This window comes from Danio rerio, chromosome 10 (genome assembly GCF_049306965.1).
Source record: "Danio rerio strain Tuebingen ecotype United States chromosome 10, GRCz12tu, whole genome shotgun sequence".
Classification (NCBI taxonomy): domain Eukaryota; kingdom Metazoa; phylum Chordata; class Actinopteri; order Cypriniformes; family Danionidae; genus Danio; species Danio rerio.
This window is the reverse complement of record NC_133185.1, coordinates 22,409,418-22,430,739: the sequence shown is the minus strand read 5'-3', so window position 1 is coordinate 22,430,739 and position 21,322 is coordinate 22,409,418. Positions and strand designations below refer to the sequence as shown.

General features: G+C 37.7%; 1 protein-coding gene across 4 annotated transcripts in view; it reads left to right on the top strand.

Annotated features, from left to right (window-relative positions):
- Positions 1–21,322, top strand: part of smarcad1b (SNF2 related chromatin remodeling ATPase with DExD box 1b) — a 35,007-nt gene that overhangs the window by 3,787 nt on the left and 9,898 nt on the right. For 2 of the 4 annotated variants that reach the window (XM_686544.10, XM_073914076.1), the window contains exons 2-18: positions 634–763; positions 4,133–4,301; positions 4,403–4,555; positions 4,622–4,710; positions 6,715–6,807; positions 6,901–6,979; positions 11,111–11,529; positions 12,752–12,948; positions 13,046–13,136; positions 13,789–13,888; positions 13,976–14,035; positions 15,239–15,314; positions 15,680–15,815; positions 16,003–16,134; positions 20,545–20,640; positions 20,844–20,961; positions 21,038–21,153. In XM_686544.10, the coding sequence (XP_691636.5) occupies positions 4,657–4,710; positions 6,715–6,807; positions 6,901–6,979; positions 11,111–11,529; positions 12,752–12,948; positions 13,046–13,136; positions 13,789–13,888; positions 13,976–14,035; positions 15,239–15,314; positions 15,680–15,815; positions 16,003–16,134; positions 20,545–20,640; positions 20,844–20,961; positions 21,038–21,153 (1,767 nt within the window). In that variant the 5' untranslated portion in view covers positions 634–763; positions 4,133–4,301; positions 4,403–4,555; positions 4,622–4,656. The remainder of the gene's footprint in view (positions 1–633; positions 764–4,132; positions 4,302–4,402; positions 4,556–4,621; positions 4,711–6,714; positions 6,808–6,900; positions 6,980–11,110; positions 11,530–12,751; positions 12,949–13,045; positions 13,137–13,788; positions 13,889–13,975; positions 14,036–15,238; positions 15,315–15,679; positions 15,816–16,002; positions 16,135–20,544; positions 20,641–20,843; positions 20,962–21,037; positions 21,154–21,322) is intronic. The other 2 variants (XM_005155635.6, NM_001353868.1) reach the window with 1 other exon arrangement.

Sequence of the window (21,322 nt, the reverse complement as noted above, 5' to 3'; positions counted from 1 at the left end):
TATCAGTGACAAACCATTACTTAAACTATCATCTAAACTCTCTCTGGGTCAATGCGTGTAAAGATTTTGGACATCTTATTAGACACTTTTAATGCTTCCAAACAGTTTGCTGCAATAATAAATCGCCCATGTCTTGAGGTAGTTCATTATGATGTGATTTACTTTCTATGTGTGATTTGATTGGACAGGAATCACAGGACTGATTTTTTATAATCCCCATGGACAAAAAAACAAAGTAGTGACTGCAGGTTGAAGGAAAGTAGTGGAGTAAAAGTACAGATACTGCACAAAAAATGTACTCAAGAGAGAGTAAAAGTAGACTTTTTTAAAACTACTTGGTATATTACAATTCCTGAGAAAGACTATTCAATTACTGTAGTTTGAGTGTTTGTAATTTGTTACTTTACACCACTGAAAATACTTTATTGAAAATATGAGTTATTTTCAATTTAGAAAATGTGTTTTGATTGTAGAATGAATCATCCAAGTATGCAAGTTCAGTTTACCACAGACATACATTAAATGTTAAAACTCATAAAGGGACTCGCTGGCAAATTAATTTTGCAGGTTTTGGCATCATGACTGCAGCACTCTGTTAACATCTCAAGAGCTTGTGTTGTGATTTATTTACAGAGTCAGACAGTGTCATTCCAGAGACGCCGGAAACCAAACGTCCATCGGGATCATCTCTGTCCACCGCCATTTCTGACTCGGACTCGGACTCTGATAGTGAGATTTCAGGCAGCTCCATGATGCCTGTCAGGTCAGTAATCAACTTCAGAATTTGTGCTTGAGGTAGAGGCATAAAAATAAATGACATGAGGCCTTCACACACACTCTAAAACTGTTTTTATTTTTCCAGGGATACAATTTAAAAATGCCAAAGTATAAACATTTTAATTTATGTCCAATGCTGTCTAATATATGGTTTTAAAAAATCAAATAATGTTTAGAGGAAACCTGTGAAAAACATTTAAATCATTGCATATATAAATACTGTATAGCATTTGCAATTTACATTTAAATCAAATATTTCAGTGATTCATCATGCAGATTTCTCTATGTTGTATTTATCTGCACATTCTGAAGTAAAAGCCACATTTGGTAATATTATTTGGTATTTAAAATTGCTGTATATTAATATTGAAATATACATTTATAATTTGTACAAATAGGCGACACGGAGGCTCAGTGGTTAGCACTGTCGCCTAACAACAAGAAGATTGCTGGTTCCGGCTGGGCTAGTTGGCATTTCTGTATGGAGTTTGCATGTTCTCCCAGTGTTTGCGTTGGTTTCCTCCGGGAGCTCCGGTTCAAACACATGCATTATAGGTAAATTGAATAAACTAAATTGGCCTAAGCTGGGACTAAGCTGAAAAGAAAATGAGTGAATAAATAATTTTGTATATATTTAGTGTATTTTTTTACATTATATATTAAATATGTATGTTTTGTATATAAAAAAAAGTTTTTGTAAATTTATTGATTATGTTCTCAACTTACATTGCATTTATTTTTTGTGCTGTAAAATGAAATCTCTAAGACTATCTGACAAATTAATAATTTTGGCTATTTTAATGACCAATTATTGTTATTTTCATTAATTATTTGCAGGCTTAAAAACTTTATTATATCAACTCCCTGTACTATAGCAAAAATGTGTTTTTAAAAAGTCAGCATAAATGATATGTATAGTTAAAGAGCTGTATCATTTGAGCAGATTTTGGACTTACTGTATGCAATCAAACTTCTGACACTGGTTACGTTTACATGGACATCCGCAATCAAATTATTTGGCTTAATCTAAATAAGACAATAATATGATTAAAGTGTTTGCTTTTTGGATGTTTCTTTCATGATCCTGTTTTAGATGTTGTAACACTTAATTGGATTAACATCACTGTGTCACCACGCTATCCACATTTCCTTCAAGGTTTCATGTAATTTTGGGTGTTTCATTTTTAATTTGTTGACTTTACTGCAGTTTGGCACTTTCCCTTTCATTCAGGAGCATTTCATCCATGCTCCCATGACAAACAAGATATTGGATGTGAGTATGAACTGCTGAAAGAGTGTTGTTTTAAGGGATTTTGATACCGCATGCCATATGGGGAAAACAACCTCAGCATTTCACAATGTGTGTCTGTGGTCTTTCACTGACTCTGTAGGTGCTGTAAATGGTGCCGAATACATATGTGTGTGGGCCATTCTTCAGCTACAGGCACTTTTAGCCTTGTGAAGTTGAGTAAAAAAAAACTTGTTCAAAGTTAACGTAACACAGCCTCATAAGTTTAAACAATTTGTCTAGTTTTAAGATCTGTAAGAGGACAAACTCAGATAAGAAGGAGAAACATTTTTTCCATCGTGAACTGAACAAATGTCATTTCCACCACATCTCAACATACGGCTTATTTCAAAATGAAATAAATGATGGCAGTCAAACATAGTCTAAAATCATTTTTTTATCTAGTCTACCCAATCTTTCCAGAATATATACAATAATTATACGTTTGTCAATGAAATAAATTAGTTGTATGCTGAATTGTCTACCTGTCACACTCTAAAATTTAATATAAATTTGGTTAAGAGCTTATTAGAAAATAAGTGAAGTTTCATAAATTAATTTCGAGAGGAGCACGTGATATGATTGTGCACCGCTGGCCACTCATCCGTAATCAGTAATAATCCAATCAGAATGATCCTAGCTTAATATAAATGGATCACTTTCTCCTTATTGCACTATCTTCGTTTTGGAAGAATCCCCCCTTCCACCCCATCTCCTCCTTTTTCTCCCCTTCTTAAGGGGAAGCGATCGAGACCTACCTGATCTCGGTTCTCCTGATATGCTTCTAGACCGGGCGGGAGCCCTGGGCTCAAATATCTCCGAGCTCAGGGTTCTCTCCAGGGACAGCATGCCTGCTATAAGTGCCAAGCATATCTAAGTGGGAACTCTTGAAACTGAATTTTTATATTAAATAGAGCATGAACTTGTACATTGTGAATACACCTTTAATGTGTGATGAGAACTCTTTAAATATTTTTTCAAAATGTGTGTGGTGGTGGAAATGACAGTGGTGGAAATGACATTTCAACAGTTTATTGTAAAGAAATGAAAAATAGCTTCACCGATTAGCTTTGAATTGATACTAGCCTTTCATTTATACAAAAGACTCTTTTTTTACCTTAATTTTGTTTGGTTTTTAAAAACATCTTTGAAGGTATACATGTTTGGTAATGACGTAGAATAAATGTATTTTTTTATCAAGCAATATAAAGCTGTGTTGTTGATAAAAAATTTTAATTCCTTCCATCTTGATCATGTTCTCAGATGGCACTATTCATTTTCATAGAAACCACCTAAATAATCTTTCACACAAACTTTTTAAAGCGACATTATAGTGTTGTGGTGAAAATGACACTGATACTGTGCGACAGCTATATTTTGTATAAAAAATAATATTGATAATAATCTCACATTAATAACTATGAAATATTTAAGTTATTTCATTAGTGCTTATTGCTTAATTAAGATACATTAATAGATATTAGATAAATAATATTTTAAAATGTTACTTTTATTGCTGAAGTTAAAACTCTGGGTGTGCAACAAGGTGAAAACAGTGATTTTGACAACTAAAAGGAGGTTGAATAATATGAAAATATATAATAGAAATCTAGTAAAAAAAATGTTAAAGTGGGTTTTATTGTTAGTTTGACAAAAAAAGAGGAATTTGAACAAAATTAAATATATTTATGGATATATAATCAAAGGACACAAAAGTGCCCAAAGAATTACCCGTGTATAGATTGTCCTGTCATAAAATGCAGCGTATATATCCTACACAACGGTAATAGTTTGACTGAGGTGTTTACATGTCTGTACTGCACTTCAATTATGTGACTAAAATCAGCATACTCCACATGTCTTAATCTGATTTCTGTTTAGTTTAAATATGACCTTAATTAGATATAATTAATCAAAAATCGCTGTTTACATGGTAGACTCTTAATCAGAGTATTGTCTTAATCATATTAACGTCAGATTTTGGTGTCCATGTAAATGTCAATGCTGAAACTTCAGTTCATTTAACAAAGCTGTTCAACAATATCCTTTATATACTCTGATATTAAGGAAACTTAGGCCTAGGAAGAGAAAAGCAGCATCATCTGCGGATGAGTACTCAGTGTCTGACGAAGAGGAAGAGATTGTGGTGAAGACTAAACGAAGGCCGACGCACAGCAGAACGACAAGATCTACCTCACAGCAAGCTCAACCAGCACACCAGAAGGCCTCAGAGACGGTAAAAACCACCACTTCCTAGACCCACAGCGTGACAATTTTGGATGCACTCCAGCCTTGATTTTTAGCTGCATGGCAATAATCATCTCATTGATGTTTTAGGTGACCGACATCGCACACCCCTCGCCCCTGAAGACATCCGGGATGGCAGGTACAGATGAGCAGATTCACTCCATCAATCTGAACAGCTCCCATGATAAAAGCTCATTGATCGCTTGGATGGCTTCAGTATTGCTGAATCCAGCTGAGTCTGAGGTGAAGATGCATTCGCCGCATTGATTCGCGTGTTGCTGAGCCATGTTGACATGCTCTCCTTTTCAGCTGCTGATTCGGTCCAGCAAAGGAGGCGACAGCAGATGTGCGGCTCTTCCCAGGAGAGCGACAGCAGAAAGGGTGGACGGGTTTCTGCGGTGAGTTCAGACACGAACATTGGATTATCGTGGGACGTTCTCTCTCTGATCCCCCTCAATACTGACAGCAATGCATTTTATGGTGCTGCAAATCCACCGAGGCTAAATTGAAAAGAGTGTCCCGATCAAGGACACCAGCAGTGTGTCTTTCTACCTGGGATATCAACTGCCAGGTTACACATAATCCCCTTTCTAGATGATTTATTAGTCTGTTTGTCATTTGTCATTGGGGAGTGTGTGTGTGTGTGTGTGTGAACTATCCCTTAAAGGCCCTGCTATACACACAGCTTTCTGTTTTTTGCTGTTTTCTTAGGGGTAAAAGGGCGTTTGAAATACATGTTGCGTACTGCAAATAAACATTTAATATGTAAATGTATTCTGCAAATTTTCCTCTCAACATCAAAATAAATACACAATAAAGGACAGAGGTGAGAAAACAGCAGTAAAGAAAGCATCTGTGTAGTGATGCAGATGTTTGTACAAGCTTAAAATGTAATAGCATTTTTATTTACATCACTTTAAACTATAAATTGGTTTAATGAACCTGTATTATATAGCATCAGCTTTCAAATAGATTTACACTTCTAACTTCAGCAATCTGAACAGAGGAAATTAATTGTACACTACCTGACAAAGTCTTGTCACCGGTCTTTGTTGTATGAGCAACAAATAATAACTTGACTTCTAGTTGCTCATTTGGAAAAGTGGCATAAGGTAGATTTTTCGGATGAATCTTCTGTTGAACAGCATCCAAAACATCACAAATACTGCAGAAAACCTATTGGAACCCGCATGAACCCGAGATTCTCACAGATATCAGTCAATTTTGGTGAAGGAAAAATCATGGTTCGAGGTTAGATTCAGTATAATGGCGTGTGAGAGATCTGCAGAGTGGATGGCAACATCAACTGCCTGCGGTATCACAACATTTGTGCTGCCCATTACATTACAAACCACAGGTGAGGGCAAATTATTCAGCAGGACAGCACTCCTTATACTTTAACTTTTATTTCAAAGTTCCTGAAAGCAAAAAAAATCAAGGTGCTCCAGGATTGGCCAGCCCAGTCACCATACATGAGTATTTTTGAGCATGTCTGGGGTAAGATGAAGGAGGAGGCATTAAAGGTGAATCCAAAGAATCTTGATGAACTCCGGGAGTCCTGCAAGAACGCTTTCTTTGCCATTCCAGATGACTTTATTAAGAAGTTATTTAAGTCATTGCAGAGATGTACGGATGCAGTCCCCCAAGCTCACTGGAGTCATACACAATATTAATTCTTTTTCCACTGCACCGTGACTTTATAATCTATACTGTACATTATTTCTGTTAAGTGACAATACTTTTTTGTGTAAGCAAAGTCAGACCTTACTGTGCTAATTAAATGATTAAAAATCAAGACACAATCATATTTTATTTTGGTAAAATAGGCATAATCTAGAGGCCTGTGTCCTTCATGTAAGCCACTTCTGATACCAAATGATCAACCAGAATCATCATTAGTCGTCATTTACTCATCTTCCACTTCTACCAAACCTGTTAGAGTTTCTTTCTGTTGTTGAACACAGAAGTAGAAATAGTAAAAAAGTGTTGGAAAAACAACCATTAGTATTTTGTATACCTATTATATGTCAATGGCTGCATTTTTCCAACATTCTTTACGAAATCATTCTTTTGTGTTCAACAGTAGAAAAAAAATCAAAGCTTAGAAGCACTCGAGTGTGGATAGATGATGAGGAAATTTTCATTTTTAGGTGAACTATCCCTTTAAAGCTTCATTTAAAAACAATTTATTACAATTTAAAATTGACTTTATTGATCTTATTGCAGACATTTTCCCCCCCTTAAAAATAAATAAATCAAAACATCTTTGATTGAGAATGATGGAACCAGAAGTGGTAAGATGCTATCTGATGTTAGGTTTTGTCCTCCAGCCATGCGTCACCCCTGCAGCACTGCTCTCTGCTCAGGGATGTGTGTCACACTGGTGTTTTATGTCTCATTAGGCTGATGATTCAGAGGAGGAGGGACAGAGATCTAAAGATCAGGAACGTATGCTGAGAAAACTCCAAAGGAAGTTCCCACATCTCAACAAGAATGTGAGCGATTGCTGGATGAAGCCGGACATTTTTCTATGTAAATCAAATATTTGTTTGAACTTAAGGCCCAATGCTGTGTGTGGCTTTTTACAGGAACTCAGGGATGTGCTTCAGGAGCACGACTGGCTTATTGACGATGCCTTGGAAACACTACGAATGTTCTCTGACCTCGGTGAGCTTTGATTGATTGTGTACAACAGTATAAGGGTCATGTCATGAGAAGTATTTTTTTCTCTAATATTTTGACACATAAGAGGATGTATTTTTAAAACATAATGCTATTTTTAGACTTGAAAGATTCATTCTAACTGCAAAAATAGCATGTGTTGAAACTAAACTGCTAAAACAAGTGTAGATTTAGCATCTGGCTGCCTTAGAAACTATTTTTAAAGTAGAGGTGTCAAACCTTTATGAGTTTATTCTTTCTTGTTGAATACAAAAGTAGATATTTTCAAGAATGCTTGTTGCTGGGACCCATCGACACATTCCAGCTTACTATAGAATCCCAGTAACCAGTAGTGGGTCATAGTAACCAGCCATTTTTCAAAATATCTTCATCAACAGAAAAAAGAAACTCAGATCAGTTTAAAACAAGTAAATTGATGAATATATGATAACAGACTTCATTTTTCATTCATTTTTAGGTGAACTATCCCTTTAATGCATATTTTATCTGATCAGTCTAGAATCTACTGAGCTGAAGTGATGTATGAAGCTTCTGAGTCAAGCAGAGAGGCTGTAAAATCACATCAGGCACCTTAAATGTACTTCTGATGTAGATAGAATAATGTTTAAAATATCAGGGAGAATCAAAAGACCTAGTGCACTGACTTCCACAGGACTGCGCACAATCGAATAAATGGTTTCATCTTAATGGTGTTTCAGATCACGTCTCATTTTTGTGAGCCTTCGACTGCGGACTGTATATAAACAAGGGCACAGAAACCTTTTTGTTAAAAAATTAACAGTTTTGGATCTGATAGCAGCTGCTTCGTAAACAGGAACTTTCACAATGGTTTGTCTGTTGTCTGTTTGGCTGCACACGGAAGTAAGGAGATGCACTAGGGATGTAACAATATTGTAAATACCGTCATACTGCAATAGTAATTTTTTTCAATATTACCGTAGGCGCATGACTCAATAAAACTATATTTCTGAGAAAAGTTTGCTTAGGCGAATGAAGCGAACTGGAGGTAGCGGGAACTACAATTCCCATCAGCCTAGGCGTGGCCATCATCCTTTGCGGTCTGTTGTCACTACAGATCCAGTAATGCGGAAATGGAGTGTGTTGCTAGTAGCGGGGAAGAAAAAGAGCTGGAAAGGATCGAACCTAAAGCGGGTTTTAAATCGGATGTGTGGAAGCATTTCGGTTTCTTTCTAAAAAGATACGAAAAAGGAGAAAAGGTGACAGACAAAGAAAAAAACAATATGCAGGCACTGCCAGACTGTGGTGAAATATAAGTCGGGGAATACGACTAATAACAGTCATGGAGACTGCAGAACTCAGCACACTTGTTAGATTGATGCAGACATTGACTTGTACCGCAAAGAGACCTCTATCTCACTCATGACTTGTCCTCTCAAGTGGTGGAAAGACAATGCACAACGTTACCCACTGCTGTCAACCTTGGCTAAATCATATCTCTGTCCCAGAAACCTTTTTCTTCTGTTGCAGGGGACATGCCCAGAGATCCCAGCTTTTACCAGATTATAGTTATATGATAATTTTCTTTAAAAAAAACATCTCTATCTAAGTGAGTGAGTGATTAAATGTTGAATGTGATGAGTTTTCAACAATACTAAATTGAAACTTTATTTTTTTTAAATGGTTTAATAGTTTTTTGTTATTAAAATTGATAAAATGAAGTTCCTGTTTCGAAACTTACAGATAGATGGCTAATTTGTATGTCATTGATATGTTCAGTGCTAAGGTAAATAAACACTTTTGGCACTTTTTTCGAGTCTTTTCATTAGTTTTTTTTTTCCTGTAAATTATTCAATAAATACCGTACCGTGCCATTCATACCGAGGTATTATCGTACCATGAAATTCTGATACCGTTACATCCCTAAAATGCACAAATTAATATTTTTTGTCATTATTGCGAATTTTTACAACAAACAAGCATATGTTTTAATCCATTCATTACCGCGTTCGTGTTTTACCGTCATGCTTTTTTAAACAAACTCTGAAAATAAAAACCGCTAAATTTTGCACTCGAATACCCTGTCAGAAAAGTCTAGTGGCTGAGAATGACCTTTTTACAGTGTCTGCTTTAATGCGAATGTTGTTTTCGTGTGTTTACATAGATGAATACAGTATGGCCATAGTGTAAATGCACAGTACAGTTAGGAGTTTATTGCCACATTAGATATAATAACTTGATATTGTTTCCTTCGGTGATTCACTGAAGATAAAGACCAAAAAAATAACACAACTGGAATAACTACAGCAGTCGCGATCGCGGATCTTATATGAAGCAAGATATCGCGCTGACATATAATGACGTGTGCAGGTGTTGTAGTGCTGTCCCATTCCTTAGCGGTAAATCTTGAAGCCCTTCCGCTTCACACTTTGTTTCAAGGGCCAGAGGGAAGGCAAATGCATAGGGGTACAAAAATAGAATTGGGATTGGGCCTTAATAAACACTGCAGAAATGGCAGTGGTGGTTTATTGACAGCATACAGACACACACAAAACAAAGCTTTGTAGAGAGAGACATTTGCTCTTGTGATGTCACATGCTCCTTTGTATTTAAACTAGTCATTTTTGGAGCTTGATTTAATAAACACTTTTTTTTATCATACAATGACACTTTAAATTATAAAACTTGCAGGATATTTTACTTGTACAAAGATCTCTTTTCTGTCAAAAGATCGAGGCAGATTTAATTTTTCATGTCATGACCTCTTTAGTATTATATGTGAACCATAATAAAATAATAAAAAACATCCATGACATGACCCTTAAAAGTGCACTAGATGCACATTTGAGCATGCCTACTTCATATTGCATGTCAAAATCTGTATGTCAGGTATAGTCACTAATAGACACTTTACTATCCCATGAGGCCATGGTACATGGTCTTCTTAGTTTGAAACAGCTGAGACTGATGATTCATATTTAACTTACTAAATATTTATTCAATTTTCAATCTAAACAGTGAGCTTGAACCAGGGTAATTTGAGTAAAGTAAAACTAAATCTGATACTAAAACTATTGGTCAAAAATAATGTTAACCTAAATAAAATAAAGAAATTCAGCACCTGTAGAAGTATAGATGTGCATCATTATAAAACATCTCTGCATATCTAGGAACATTTAACTGCAAATTTATTTAAATATAAAAAAGTGTGCCTTCATTTTTTATTTCATTTTTTAAGTTGCATTCACATGATTTTGGGTTTATTCAAAGAATTATTTTATTTTTATTACTAGGAGATTTGCAAGACTATAATTACTAAAACTAAACTATAACAAAAAATAAAAAGAAATGTGTTCTCTAAAATTTAATAAATGAATAAACGAAACCTAAATTTTTATTTACAGCAAATTTGAAACATACCTGCCAACACTTTCATTTTTCCTTGGAGTCTCCCGTTTTCAGGCCCATCTCCCGCCACTCTCCTGTTTTGTTATTTCTCCTGGAAAACTCTTGTAACTCCTGGTCCTTAGCTTTTTGATACAGTCAGTAAATCCCCTGGGTTGCCAAACTTGGTATAGTATTTAATCACAGCGGCCGCCTGAAACCTTCTTCTAGTACAGTTACTAATGACGCAGTACACAGAACCCAGTTCTCAACAGTGTTATTCAGACACCTTACCCCAAATACCAATCCCCACACTCTGGGTCTGCCGGATTTTCAGTGACAAATGTTGGCAGGTATGATTTAAAAGAAATAATTAAATATAAAAACTTTTTTTTTTAAAATGCTAAATTATAATAACATTGGCTTTTACCTAATTTTGATTGGTATTTTGGATGTAGCATGAAAGAAAAAAAATGTAATAAATAAATGACTAATGAATTATTTCCTCATTATTTACTCACACTCAAGTGGATCTAAACTTTTTCCTGTTGAACACAAAACAAGATATTCTGAAGAATGTTGAAAAAAAAGCAGCCACTGACATCCATAGTAGGAAGGTTATTTTTTTGTCAGCATATCTTCCTTTGTTTACAACAGAAGATTTGGATGATGAGTAAGATGATGATGGCAGAAATAAATTTAAAACATGACATCAGATGAAAACCAGAATGTTTCAGAATTGCCCTAACACTTGCATTAATTCTGTACATATAGTGGTTGAGTCTGAAGATGACAGCTCTCAAACTTCCACTCCTGCCAAACACACCAGACGGGTTGCAGAGACCCGCCCACAAGCTCAGGTTACCAAACTTTCCAGCCCACCCAAACCAAAACCCAGCAGACCTCTGGACGGGACCAGAACATCGCAGAGGATCGCAAAGCAGCCCATATTGGCCAAATACACATATGTGAGCTCAGAAGAGGAGTGCAGTGACTCTGAGGCCTCTGTAGTCAACGGTTTACTGGACTCTGACTCTGACCAATCAGAGGAGACCCTATCCAAGCTCAAAACTGAGATTCTCTGCTTCTTTCAGTCCGCGTCTGTGGATGAGCTCACACTCATTGCAGGATGCTCTTTGAAGAAGGCGCAGAAAATCACTGAGCTGAGACCCTTTAAAACGTGGAAAGACCTGGTGAGAACTGTGCAAAAATGCTTTATATATGCAGTTAAAGTGAGAATTATTAGCCCTCTTGAATTTTTAACCCCCAAGCAAATTTTTGTCCTCAATTTCTGTTTAACAGAAATAATTATTTTATCTTTGCCATAATGACAGAACATAATATTTTACTAGATATTTTTAAAGATATTAGTATTCTGCTTAAAGTGCAATTTAAAGACTTAATTAGGTTAACTAGTCAGGTTAGGGTAATTAGGAAGGTCATTGTAAACAGTGGTTTGTTCTGTAGACAATCGAGAGAGAGAAATTGGGTGCGCTAACAGTATTGACCTTAAAATGGTCTGTAAAGAATTAAAAGACTACTTTTATTCTAGCCAAAATAAAAAAATAAGACTTTCTCCAGAAGAAAAAATATTATAGGAAATACTGTGAAAAACGTCCTTGCACTGTTAAACATCATTTGGGAAATATTTAAAAAGAAAGCAAAAATTCACAGGAGGGCAAATAAGTCTGACTTCACCTGTATCAAAGAGCCTAGAATCATCAAGAGGCGACACTCTAGTGCGATTTGGGAAACAGCCACTAGATGGCCCGGCGGCCATTTTTGGAATGAAATCTCCAATAGAACAACAGCATATTATAAGTGTGTAAAATAAACTATTAAAAGTGCTGATGATTGTGATAATAAGTGCTGTATTGTCGTCTTTCAGGTTGTGTCTCAGCTTTAATGCGCTTTTTAAATAAATAAACATGAAACAAAGCAGCTGCTTGCCATCGCGACAGCAATAAGATCCAATGGACAGCCGATCACTTTCACTCCAAAATGGTGGAATCCGGGGCTGTTGCTGGGTGCTGCTGTTCAATTGAGTGTTGCCTCTTGGTCATTCTAAGCTCTTTGCCTGTATATACAATCCTGTGCAATATTTTATATTGTATATATTTCTATAATTTACTCACTATCCACTTGTTACAAAACCTGTTTTACTTTCTTCTGTTTACCACAAAAGTAGATATTTTGAAGAATGTTGAAGCCTTCTACAGCATTTTTACATACTATAGCCATCAATGGCATCAGTTTCTGACATTCTTCCAAATATCTGCTTTTGTGTTCAACAGAAGAAAGGTTTGGGAACACTTGAGGGTGAGTAAAAGGTGTGCACATGTCACTTTTCTCTGCAACTGCCAGAACATTTAGGTTATGATCAAAGAGCAACACTTTCACTCTTCTTTGTCTCAGGATGATGCCATGCGCAGAAGAAACGGTCTGTCCGCTGAGCTCCTGGCAGGATGTCGAGAGGTTCTGAAGGAGAGGGAAGTTGTTAAAGGTCTCATGAGCAAGTGTGAGGAGATTTCAGTCAAACTGATCCAAGACGTGACGCAAGTAATGGACAAGGGCCCGGGCTCCATGACCCAGCCCGAGATCCTCTCTAGCACGTAAGATATTGCATCACAGCTTTGAAAATCGGCTTTATAAGGTGATAGGTTGTAAAATTTCTGTGGCGTAATTATTTTTTTATGGGTTTTTTTCTAGATTCCAGTTGAAACCGTACCAGCTGATTGGCCTGAATTGGCTGGTTTTGCTTCATCAGAACAAACTCAGTGGAATCCTGGCAGATGAGATGGTAATGGAGTACCGGTCTAAATTAATAATATTGGAATCATTTAGGCAATCTCTTCTTATCATTGTGAACAGCCCAAAAAATCACAATAAAATGTAAAAAATTATGAACAAATTCTGTAAAATACTTTACATTTGTTGTATGTAAGCGCTGCGGAAATTGAGATTTATTGCTCAATTTAGGAGAAAAAAATTGATGATATAAATAATAAAACAGCCTATTAAAATATGCATCGAATTGTACAGACACAAACTGCTACAGTGCAAACACTGAAAATTCTGTCATTATTTGCTCACCTTTTACTTGTTTCAAACTTGTTTGACTTGTTGAACACAAAAGAAGATATTTTAAAGAAAGCTGGAAACCTGTATCAATGACTTCTATAGTATTTTGTTTCCTACTTTGCATGTCAATGGATACTGTATTCCAGCTTTCTTCAGAATATCTTGTTAAATGTTAAACAGAATAACGAAACTCCACCTGAGGGTGAGGAAATAGTGAGTATATTACCATTTAGGGATGAACTATCTTGATTAAATGGCATGAAATTACTTCAATGAAAACTCTCAAAACTATTTTTTGGCTCAGTGTCTCACCTTAAGTGATATTATGAATACATCTTAAAGGTTAATTACCACTTTTTATTTTATTTTAGGGTTTGGGAAAGACCATCCAGGCCATTTCGTTCCTGGCTCACCTCTATCAGGAAGGGAACCATGGGCCTCATCTGATCACTGTACCTGCTTCTACACTTGGTAAACAGAATAATTTCAAAGAATAATTCTGTATAACCATCAGCACAAAACCAACTGAATCATCTTAATTTGTTGTCTCTTTGACAGATAATTGGGTGCGGGAACTGAATCTATGGTGCCCCAGCTTTAAAGTGCTGGTATATTATGGTAAAACCAAGCTTCTATATTATATTTAAATTATATATCAATTAAATAAGATTTAGGGAAGACGCAGTTGTGCAGTAGGTAGTGCTGTCGCCTCAAAGCAAGAAGGTCACTGGGTCGCTGGTTCGATCCTCGGCTCAGTTGGCATTTTTGTGTGGAGTTTGCAAGTTCTCCCTGCATTCGTGTGGGATTCCTCCGGGTGCTCCTGTTTCCCGGAGCACAGTTTCCCCCACAGTCCAAAGACGTGGTACAAGTGAATTGGGTACGCTAAATTGTCTGTACTGTATGAGTGTGTGTGTGAATGTGGGTGTGGAAGTTTCCCAGAGATGGGTTGCGGCTGGAAGGGCATCCGCTGCGTAAAAATGTGGTGGATAAGTTGGGGGTTCATTCTGCTGTGGCGACACCTGATCAATAAAGGGACTAAGCTGACAAGAAAATGAATGAATGAATAAAATAAGATATTAATATTTAGAAAGCATTTTTTTTTGTTGTTGTTGTTTTGTTATGTCTGACTAAAATGTATTCAGTATACTATGGAGCTAATAATATACCAAAACAATCTGAATTTGAATCGGTTCATCTATTCTTCCCTGTTGATGACCCCTGATCAACTTTCTGCTGAATCTGAATTTCACGTTCTGAATTTCTTCATCTTGAAATCTTGAAACTGCATTTTTACAAACTGGATATTTTCAGGCTAGGAATGTAGAACATAAACAAATCTGAAGTTCAAAAATACGTCTGAAAAATTCAGCCTTGGAAAATTCAGTTGTCTTAAATTTCAGATGTTCAATATTCAAGGTCTGAAATTCAAAATAAAAAAAAATTTCATGGCAAAATTAAAATTATGATTTAATAAATTACAATTGTTAATAAATCAAATTAACACAATTCAAATTCAGATTGTTTTGGCTTATTATTAGCTCCACTGTAAACTACTAGGGACATTTGTTCTCAGTTAAAAAGACAATACATTTATTATAATATTTTATATATAATTATTTGTAGAAATATAGGATTCATATTGATATTATAAAATTGTTAATAATGTAATCTATCAAAGGACTGAACAAAGTCTAAACTCTAAAGGTACATGATTGGTCAAGACAACACTGCTGTTATTGGCCTTGTTAGGATGCTAAAATAAGCTCTTCTGTGTTTACACATTTTGGCTGATATCAGTCTGACTGATCTATTCCGGTATAGGCTCTGCTGATGATCGCAAGTACATGCGCTATGAAATCCTCAATCAAATAGTGGAGTACAACATCATCGTGTCCACGTGAGTATCTAAGTTCATGCACTTAGAAACACCCGTGGTTCTTGCCCTGAACCCTGAAAGAAAGAGTCAAGACATCATATCCTTCACAGACCACCTGCATGCTAATCTGAGAAGGGCACCAAACACGGGGTGCCAAGGGAAATATGTATCTTGTGAAGTACACCACACACAAAGCCACAAGCCGTGAAGTCAGCATAGAAAAAAGCACCCATAATAATGATGAATTACTCAGCGTTTGAGTGAACGTGAAAAGGTCCAAGTAAAATGACCCTGCCCCATTCATTATTTATGGTAATGAAACATGGCTGTGCCTCTTGTCCTGCCCCTTAATACCTAAGCTCATTAAGATGGTCTCTTGTGCACAGTTACAACCTGGCCATTGGAAACAGCAGTGACCGCAGCCTGTTCTGCAAGCTCAAGCTGGAGTATGCAGTGTTTGACGAAGGCCACTTGCTGAAGAACATGAACTCGCTGCGCTACCGACACCTCATGGCCATCAATGTAAGATCACCATGAATATTTGTCGTCCTGAGCAACGCGTCAGTGGTCATTAAGAATAAATGGCTTGAGCTCTATTACAGGCACATGGTCTGGTTTTGTAAAAGCTGGGAGCGCGTGTTGCCCAGATGGGGTTAAACTGCCTTTGCCCTCTCGGCCACTCAGGTTTCTCCTCCATTTGTGTCCCCAGGCTAAATATCGTCTGCTGCTCACTGGAACCCCACTGCAGAACAACCTGCTGGAGCTCATGTCCCTGCTGAACTTCATCATGCCCAACATGTTCTCCAGCAGCACTTCACAGATCGCCAAGATGTTCTCCATGGTAGAGCTTACATGAATATAAATATGTCCAGGCATATTAAATAAGCAAAATGGATACCCCAACAACCACTCACCACTGTACTTACTTACTTACTTACCAGTTACATCTTAGCAAAGACTTCACTTACAAAGACTTAGAAAGCTGAAAAGGATACTCAGGATATCTTAGCAACTTCCTAGCAACAGCTCCGCCTTTGCTTAAAAATGATCCAAAACACCCTTGCAAATCACTAGCAACCACTTTACAATAACAAGCACCTTGACAAGCACCTTTAATCTTATACCAGGAACTTGACACTGCCCTAAAAGGCACACAACATTTTAGCAACCACCTGGCCCTTGAAAGCTAGAAAGCAGCCTAACAGTCTATCAACCCCCTGGTCACACCCTAGCACACCAGAAAGCACTCAGAAAATGTTAGCAAACACTTTAGTAGCCACATGGCCATGCCCAAGAACACAAGAATGTACCAAGAATACCTTGGCAACACCCTAATAACCATATAGTCATGCCCTAGAAATTACCCAGAACACCTTAGCAATGCACAAGGAACCACTAACACCAAGAACACATTTGCAGAAGCTTGACAACTACCTTAAATGTCTTACCAGCCACCTGCTAATGCCCTAGAAAGCACACAGAATACCTTAGCAACCCCCTAGCAACCACCTGACCATGCACTTGAAAGCTAGAAAGCACACTCAACAATGTAGTAACCCCCTGGTCAAGCCCTAGTACACTAGAAAGCACCAAGAAAATGTTAGCAAACACTGTAGTAACCACATGGCCATGAAAACACAAGAAAGTACTCTGAATACCTTGGCAACATCCTAATAACCACATAGTCTTGCCCTATAAATTACCCAGAATACCCTAGCAACCAACCACCAACACCAAGAACACATTTGCAGCAGCTTGACAACAGCCTTAAATGCCTTACCAGTCACCTGCTAATGCCCTTAAAGGCACACAACACCTTAGCAACCCCCTAGCAACCAACTGGTCATGCCCCTGAGCGCTAGAAAGCACCTGCAACAAATTAGTTACCACCTGGTCAAGCCCTAGTACACTAGAAAGCACAGTGCACACTTTAGCAACAATCTGACTATGTGGTTATTAGGATGTTGTCAAGGTATTCAGAGTACTTTCTTTCCCGTCTTTCGGATGAGACGTTAAACCGAGGTCCTGACTCTCTGTGGCCATTAAAAATCCCATGGCACTTCTCGTGAAAGAGCAGGGGTGTAACCCCGGTGTCCTGGCCAAAGTCCCTCTATCTGCCCTTACGATCATGGCCTCCCAATCATCCCCTTCCACTGAATTGGCTCTATCACTGTCTCTCCACTCCACCAATAACTGGTGTGTGGTGAGGGCACTGGAGCCGTTGTCCTGTGGCAGCCGTCGCATCATCCAAGTGAATGCTGCACACTGGTGGTGGTGTGGAGAGACCCCCCCTCATGATTGTGAAGCGCTTTGGGTGTATGGCCATACACAATAAATGCGCTATATAAATACACATTACATTACATTACATTACATTACTCTAGTAACCAATGGTCATGCCAAAGAACACAAGAAAGTTCCCAGAATACCTTGGCAACACCCTAGTAACCATGTAGTCATGCCCTAGAACATTGGTTCCCAACCTGGGGTCCGCGCCCCCCCTAAGGGGGGCGCCAGAGTTCACAGGGAGGGCGCGGGAGAGGATAAGTATTGAGGTAGAAAAAGGCATAAAAATGCTCCACTATTATAAAGGGCTTTGCAATTAATCGAAAATCCGATTTAGATTTCGGTTTCAAACGATTATAAAAAAAGCATTAATCGAGATAATTGATTATTGCATCATATTTCGCCACGGTTGTACACGTGTTGCTCTTAAAAGCGCGAAAGAGCTTATGTGTGTATGCAGCACGATCACGCAGTCAGAAGCATGCGGCCGCTCAGCATTCGCTCTCATTCACACACTGAGACGAGCAGAGGAGCGCAGACATCTAAAGTCCTCTTAACGTGAGCGCTTTAATGGTCAAATAGGTGTCAAAACGCGGTGTTTAGTGATTATTTACATTAACACTCATTTGTGTAATAAACAAACGAGTTGAGGATCAAAAGACGTGAAAGAGAAACCATTAAAGAGACAGCGAGAAATATTCCTGCTACCGCCTGTTTTTATCATTATTAAACCAACATAACGAGAAAACCCTCGCTGCTCTTGACTGAAGGAATGCTGTAGCTAAAGTGTTTTTCTTACAGTGAAGATGCTTAAAGCACAGTTTGTTTCATTTTTTATTCTATTGTATTTATTTCTCTTTCCTTTGCAGGGTGGAAAATAACTGTATGTATACACTTGAAGTCAGAATTATTAGCCCTCTTGAATATTAGCAAACCCTTTCCTGCCCGATTTCTGTTTCATGGAAAGAATATTTTATTAACTTATTTCTGAACATAATAGTTTTGATATCTCATTTCTAATTACTGATTTCTTTTTGTCTTTTCTATAATGACAGCACATAATATTTTACTAGATATTTCTCAAAATACAAGCATTCAGATTAAAGTGCAGTTCAAAGGCTTAATTAGAGTAATAAGGCAAGTCATTATGACGGTAGTTTATTCTGCAGACAATCAAAAATATATATTGCTTAAGGGGGCTAATAATATTGACCTTAAATTGGTTTCAAAATATTTAAACCTGTCTTTATTCTAGCTAAAATAAAACAAATAGAAGAAAAAATATTATAGGAAATACTGTTAAAATTCCTTGCTCTGTTAAACATAATTTATAAATATTTATAAAAAAAAATCTCAGGAGCGCTAATAATTTGACTTTAACTGGCAATGGTTTTGAATAATCGTGATTACAATCATGACCAAAATAATCGTGATTATGATTTTTCCCAAAATCGAGCAGCCCTACTATTATATATGTATTTTTAAGTACCAAAAAATAAAAAATAATCTAAACACATGCTTAAAATTCCAACACAATAGTGAAAATAATTAAAATAAATAACTTTAAATAATTATTCAAATTTTGCTCACTCGCGCAATCTGCTTGTCAACGTGTCGTAAAGGCAAAATCAAAACAAAAATGGCAGACAAACGTCTGTGATGCAGTGATTCTTCAGAGGCGAAGAAAAAGATTAGACAGTATGACAGCCTACCTAAATTTTGGTTTTATTGAAGGCCAAGACAAGATAAAACTGATTCATTAATATTTTCTATACATATTACTATATATTAATATTACACAAACACACACACACACACACACACACACACACACACACATATATATATACACACAGTACATATGTGTGTGCGTGCGTGTGCATTTATATGGTGGGGGGGCTCCAATGTTTGTATACGTTCATGGGGGGGGCCCCAAAGAAAAAGGTTGGGAACCACTGCCCTAGAACACTAGAAAGCATCCATAACACTTTAGCAACCACCTGGCCATGCCCTTGAAAGTGAGAAAGCCCCTGCAACAATCTAGTTACCACCTGGTCAACCCCTAGTGCACTAGAAAGCACACAGAACACTTTAGCAACGCTTTAGTAACCACATGGCCATGCCCTAGTACACAAGAAAGTACCCAGAATACCTTGACAACACCCTTATAACCACATAATCATGCCCTAGAAATTACAACCACCTTAAATGCCTTACCAGGCACCTGCTAATGCCCTAAAGGGCACACAACACCTTAGCAACCCCCTGCCAACCACCTGGCTATGCGCTTAAAAGCTAGAAAGCACCTGCAACAATCTAGTAACCCCCTGGTCAAGCCCTAGTACACTAGAAAGCATGGAGAACACTTTAGCAACACTCTAGTTACCAATGGTCATGCCATATAACACAAGAAAGTGTCCAGAATACCTTGACAGCACCCTAGTAACCATGTAGTTATGCCCTAGAACACTAGAAAGCATCCATAACACCTTAGCAACAATTTAGTACCCACATAGTCACACTGTACAGCATTAGAAAGCAACCTGAACAGCTTAGCAACACCCTAGTAACCACCTGGCTGTGCCCTAGAAGGCTCCCACAAAACTCTAGTAACCACCTGGCCATGCCCTGAAACACTAGAAAGCATAGAGGACATCTTAGCAACACCTTAGTAATCACTTTGTCACACCCTAGAAAACTAGAAGGCACCCAGAACACCTAAACAACTCTTAGAAATCACCTTGTCACAATTTAGAATGCTAGAAAGCATTCATAACTCCTTAACAACAACCTAGTAACCACCTGATCATGCCCTCAAACACTAGAAAGATCACAGAATGCCTTAGCAACACCTTAGTAACTATCTGGTTATGGACATAAGCAACCATCCAGAGTGCCCTAGAGTCAAGGCAGGCACCAAATCCTAAAGTAAAAATGTAGTTCCAGATATATCTGTTTCCTGCAGAAATCGTCAGAGGAGCAGAGCAGCTTTGAGCGGGACAGGATCACCCATGCCAAGCTCATCATGAAACCCTTCATCCTCAGACGTGTGAAGAGCGAGGTGCATCTGCATACATAGTCTATAAGCGTTGTGCATAATGCATGCGCTCTCAGAATGCATGCCAATGTGAAAATCTGTTGGACAACATCTCAAATGCATTATTCAGTCTCATGAGCAGATGAGGCACTTTGCTTGTCATGTTGACCCTCGATGACTCTGGGGCACTCGAGTGGTTCACTGACAGATGATGATGTGCCCGACAGGTCCTGAAGCAGCTGCCTGCCAAAGAGGAGCAGGTTGAATTTTGTGCCATGTCCGAGAGGCAGCAAGAACTCTACAGCGCCCTTCTCCACAAGCTGAAGCATTCTAGTAATGGGGAAAGTATGTATTTGAGGAAGGTGGTGTTATTAAAGAGACTGGTAAATGTGACCCGTTTCATAACCTTGGGTTTCTGCAGAACGCGAGCTGACCAATGTGATGATGCAGCTGAGGAAGATGTCCAACCATCCGCTTCTTCACCGGCAGTTTTACACCACAGAAAAACTCAAAGCCATGAGCAAACTCATGCTCAAGGTCTGAGATATTTTCGTATGAAGTGCTGCATTTTGATTAATGCCACAGGACAGTTAGATACTAGCAGGGCCAGACAGAATTGGTGGCTGTTTTGTATTTTCTGTGCTGATTTTAAGTAGGTCAAGGGAGCCAGACGTTTGACTATTGCATGAAGTCTGGTACAATTTTT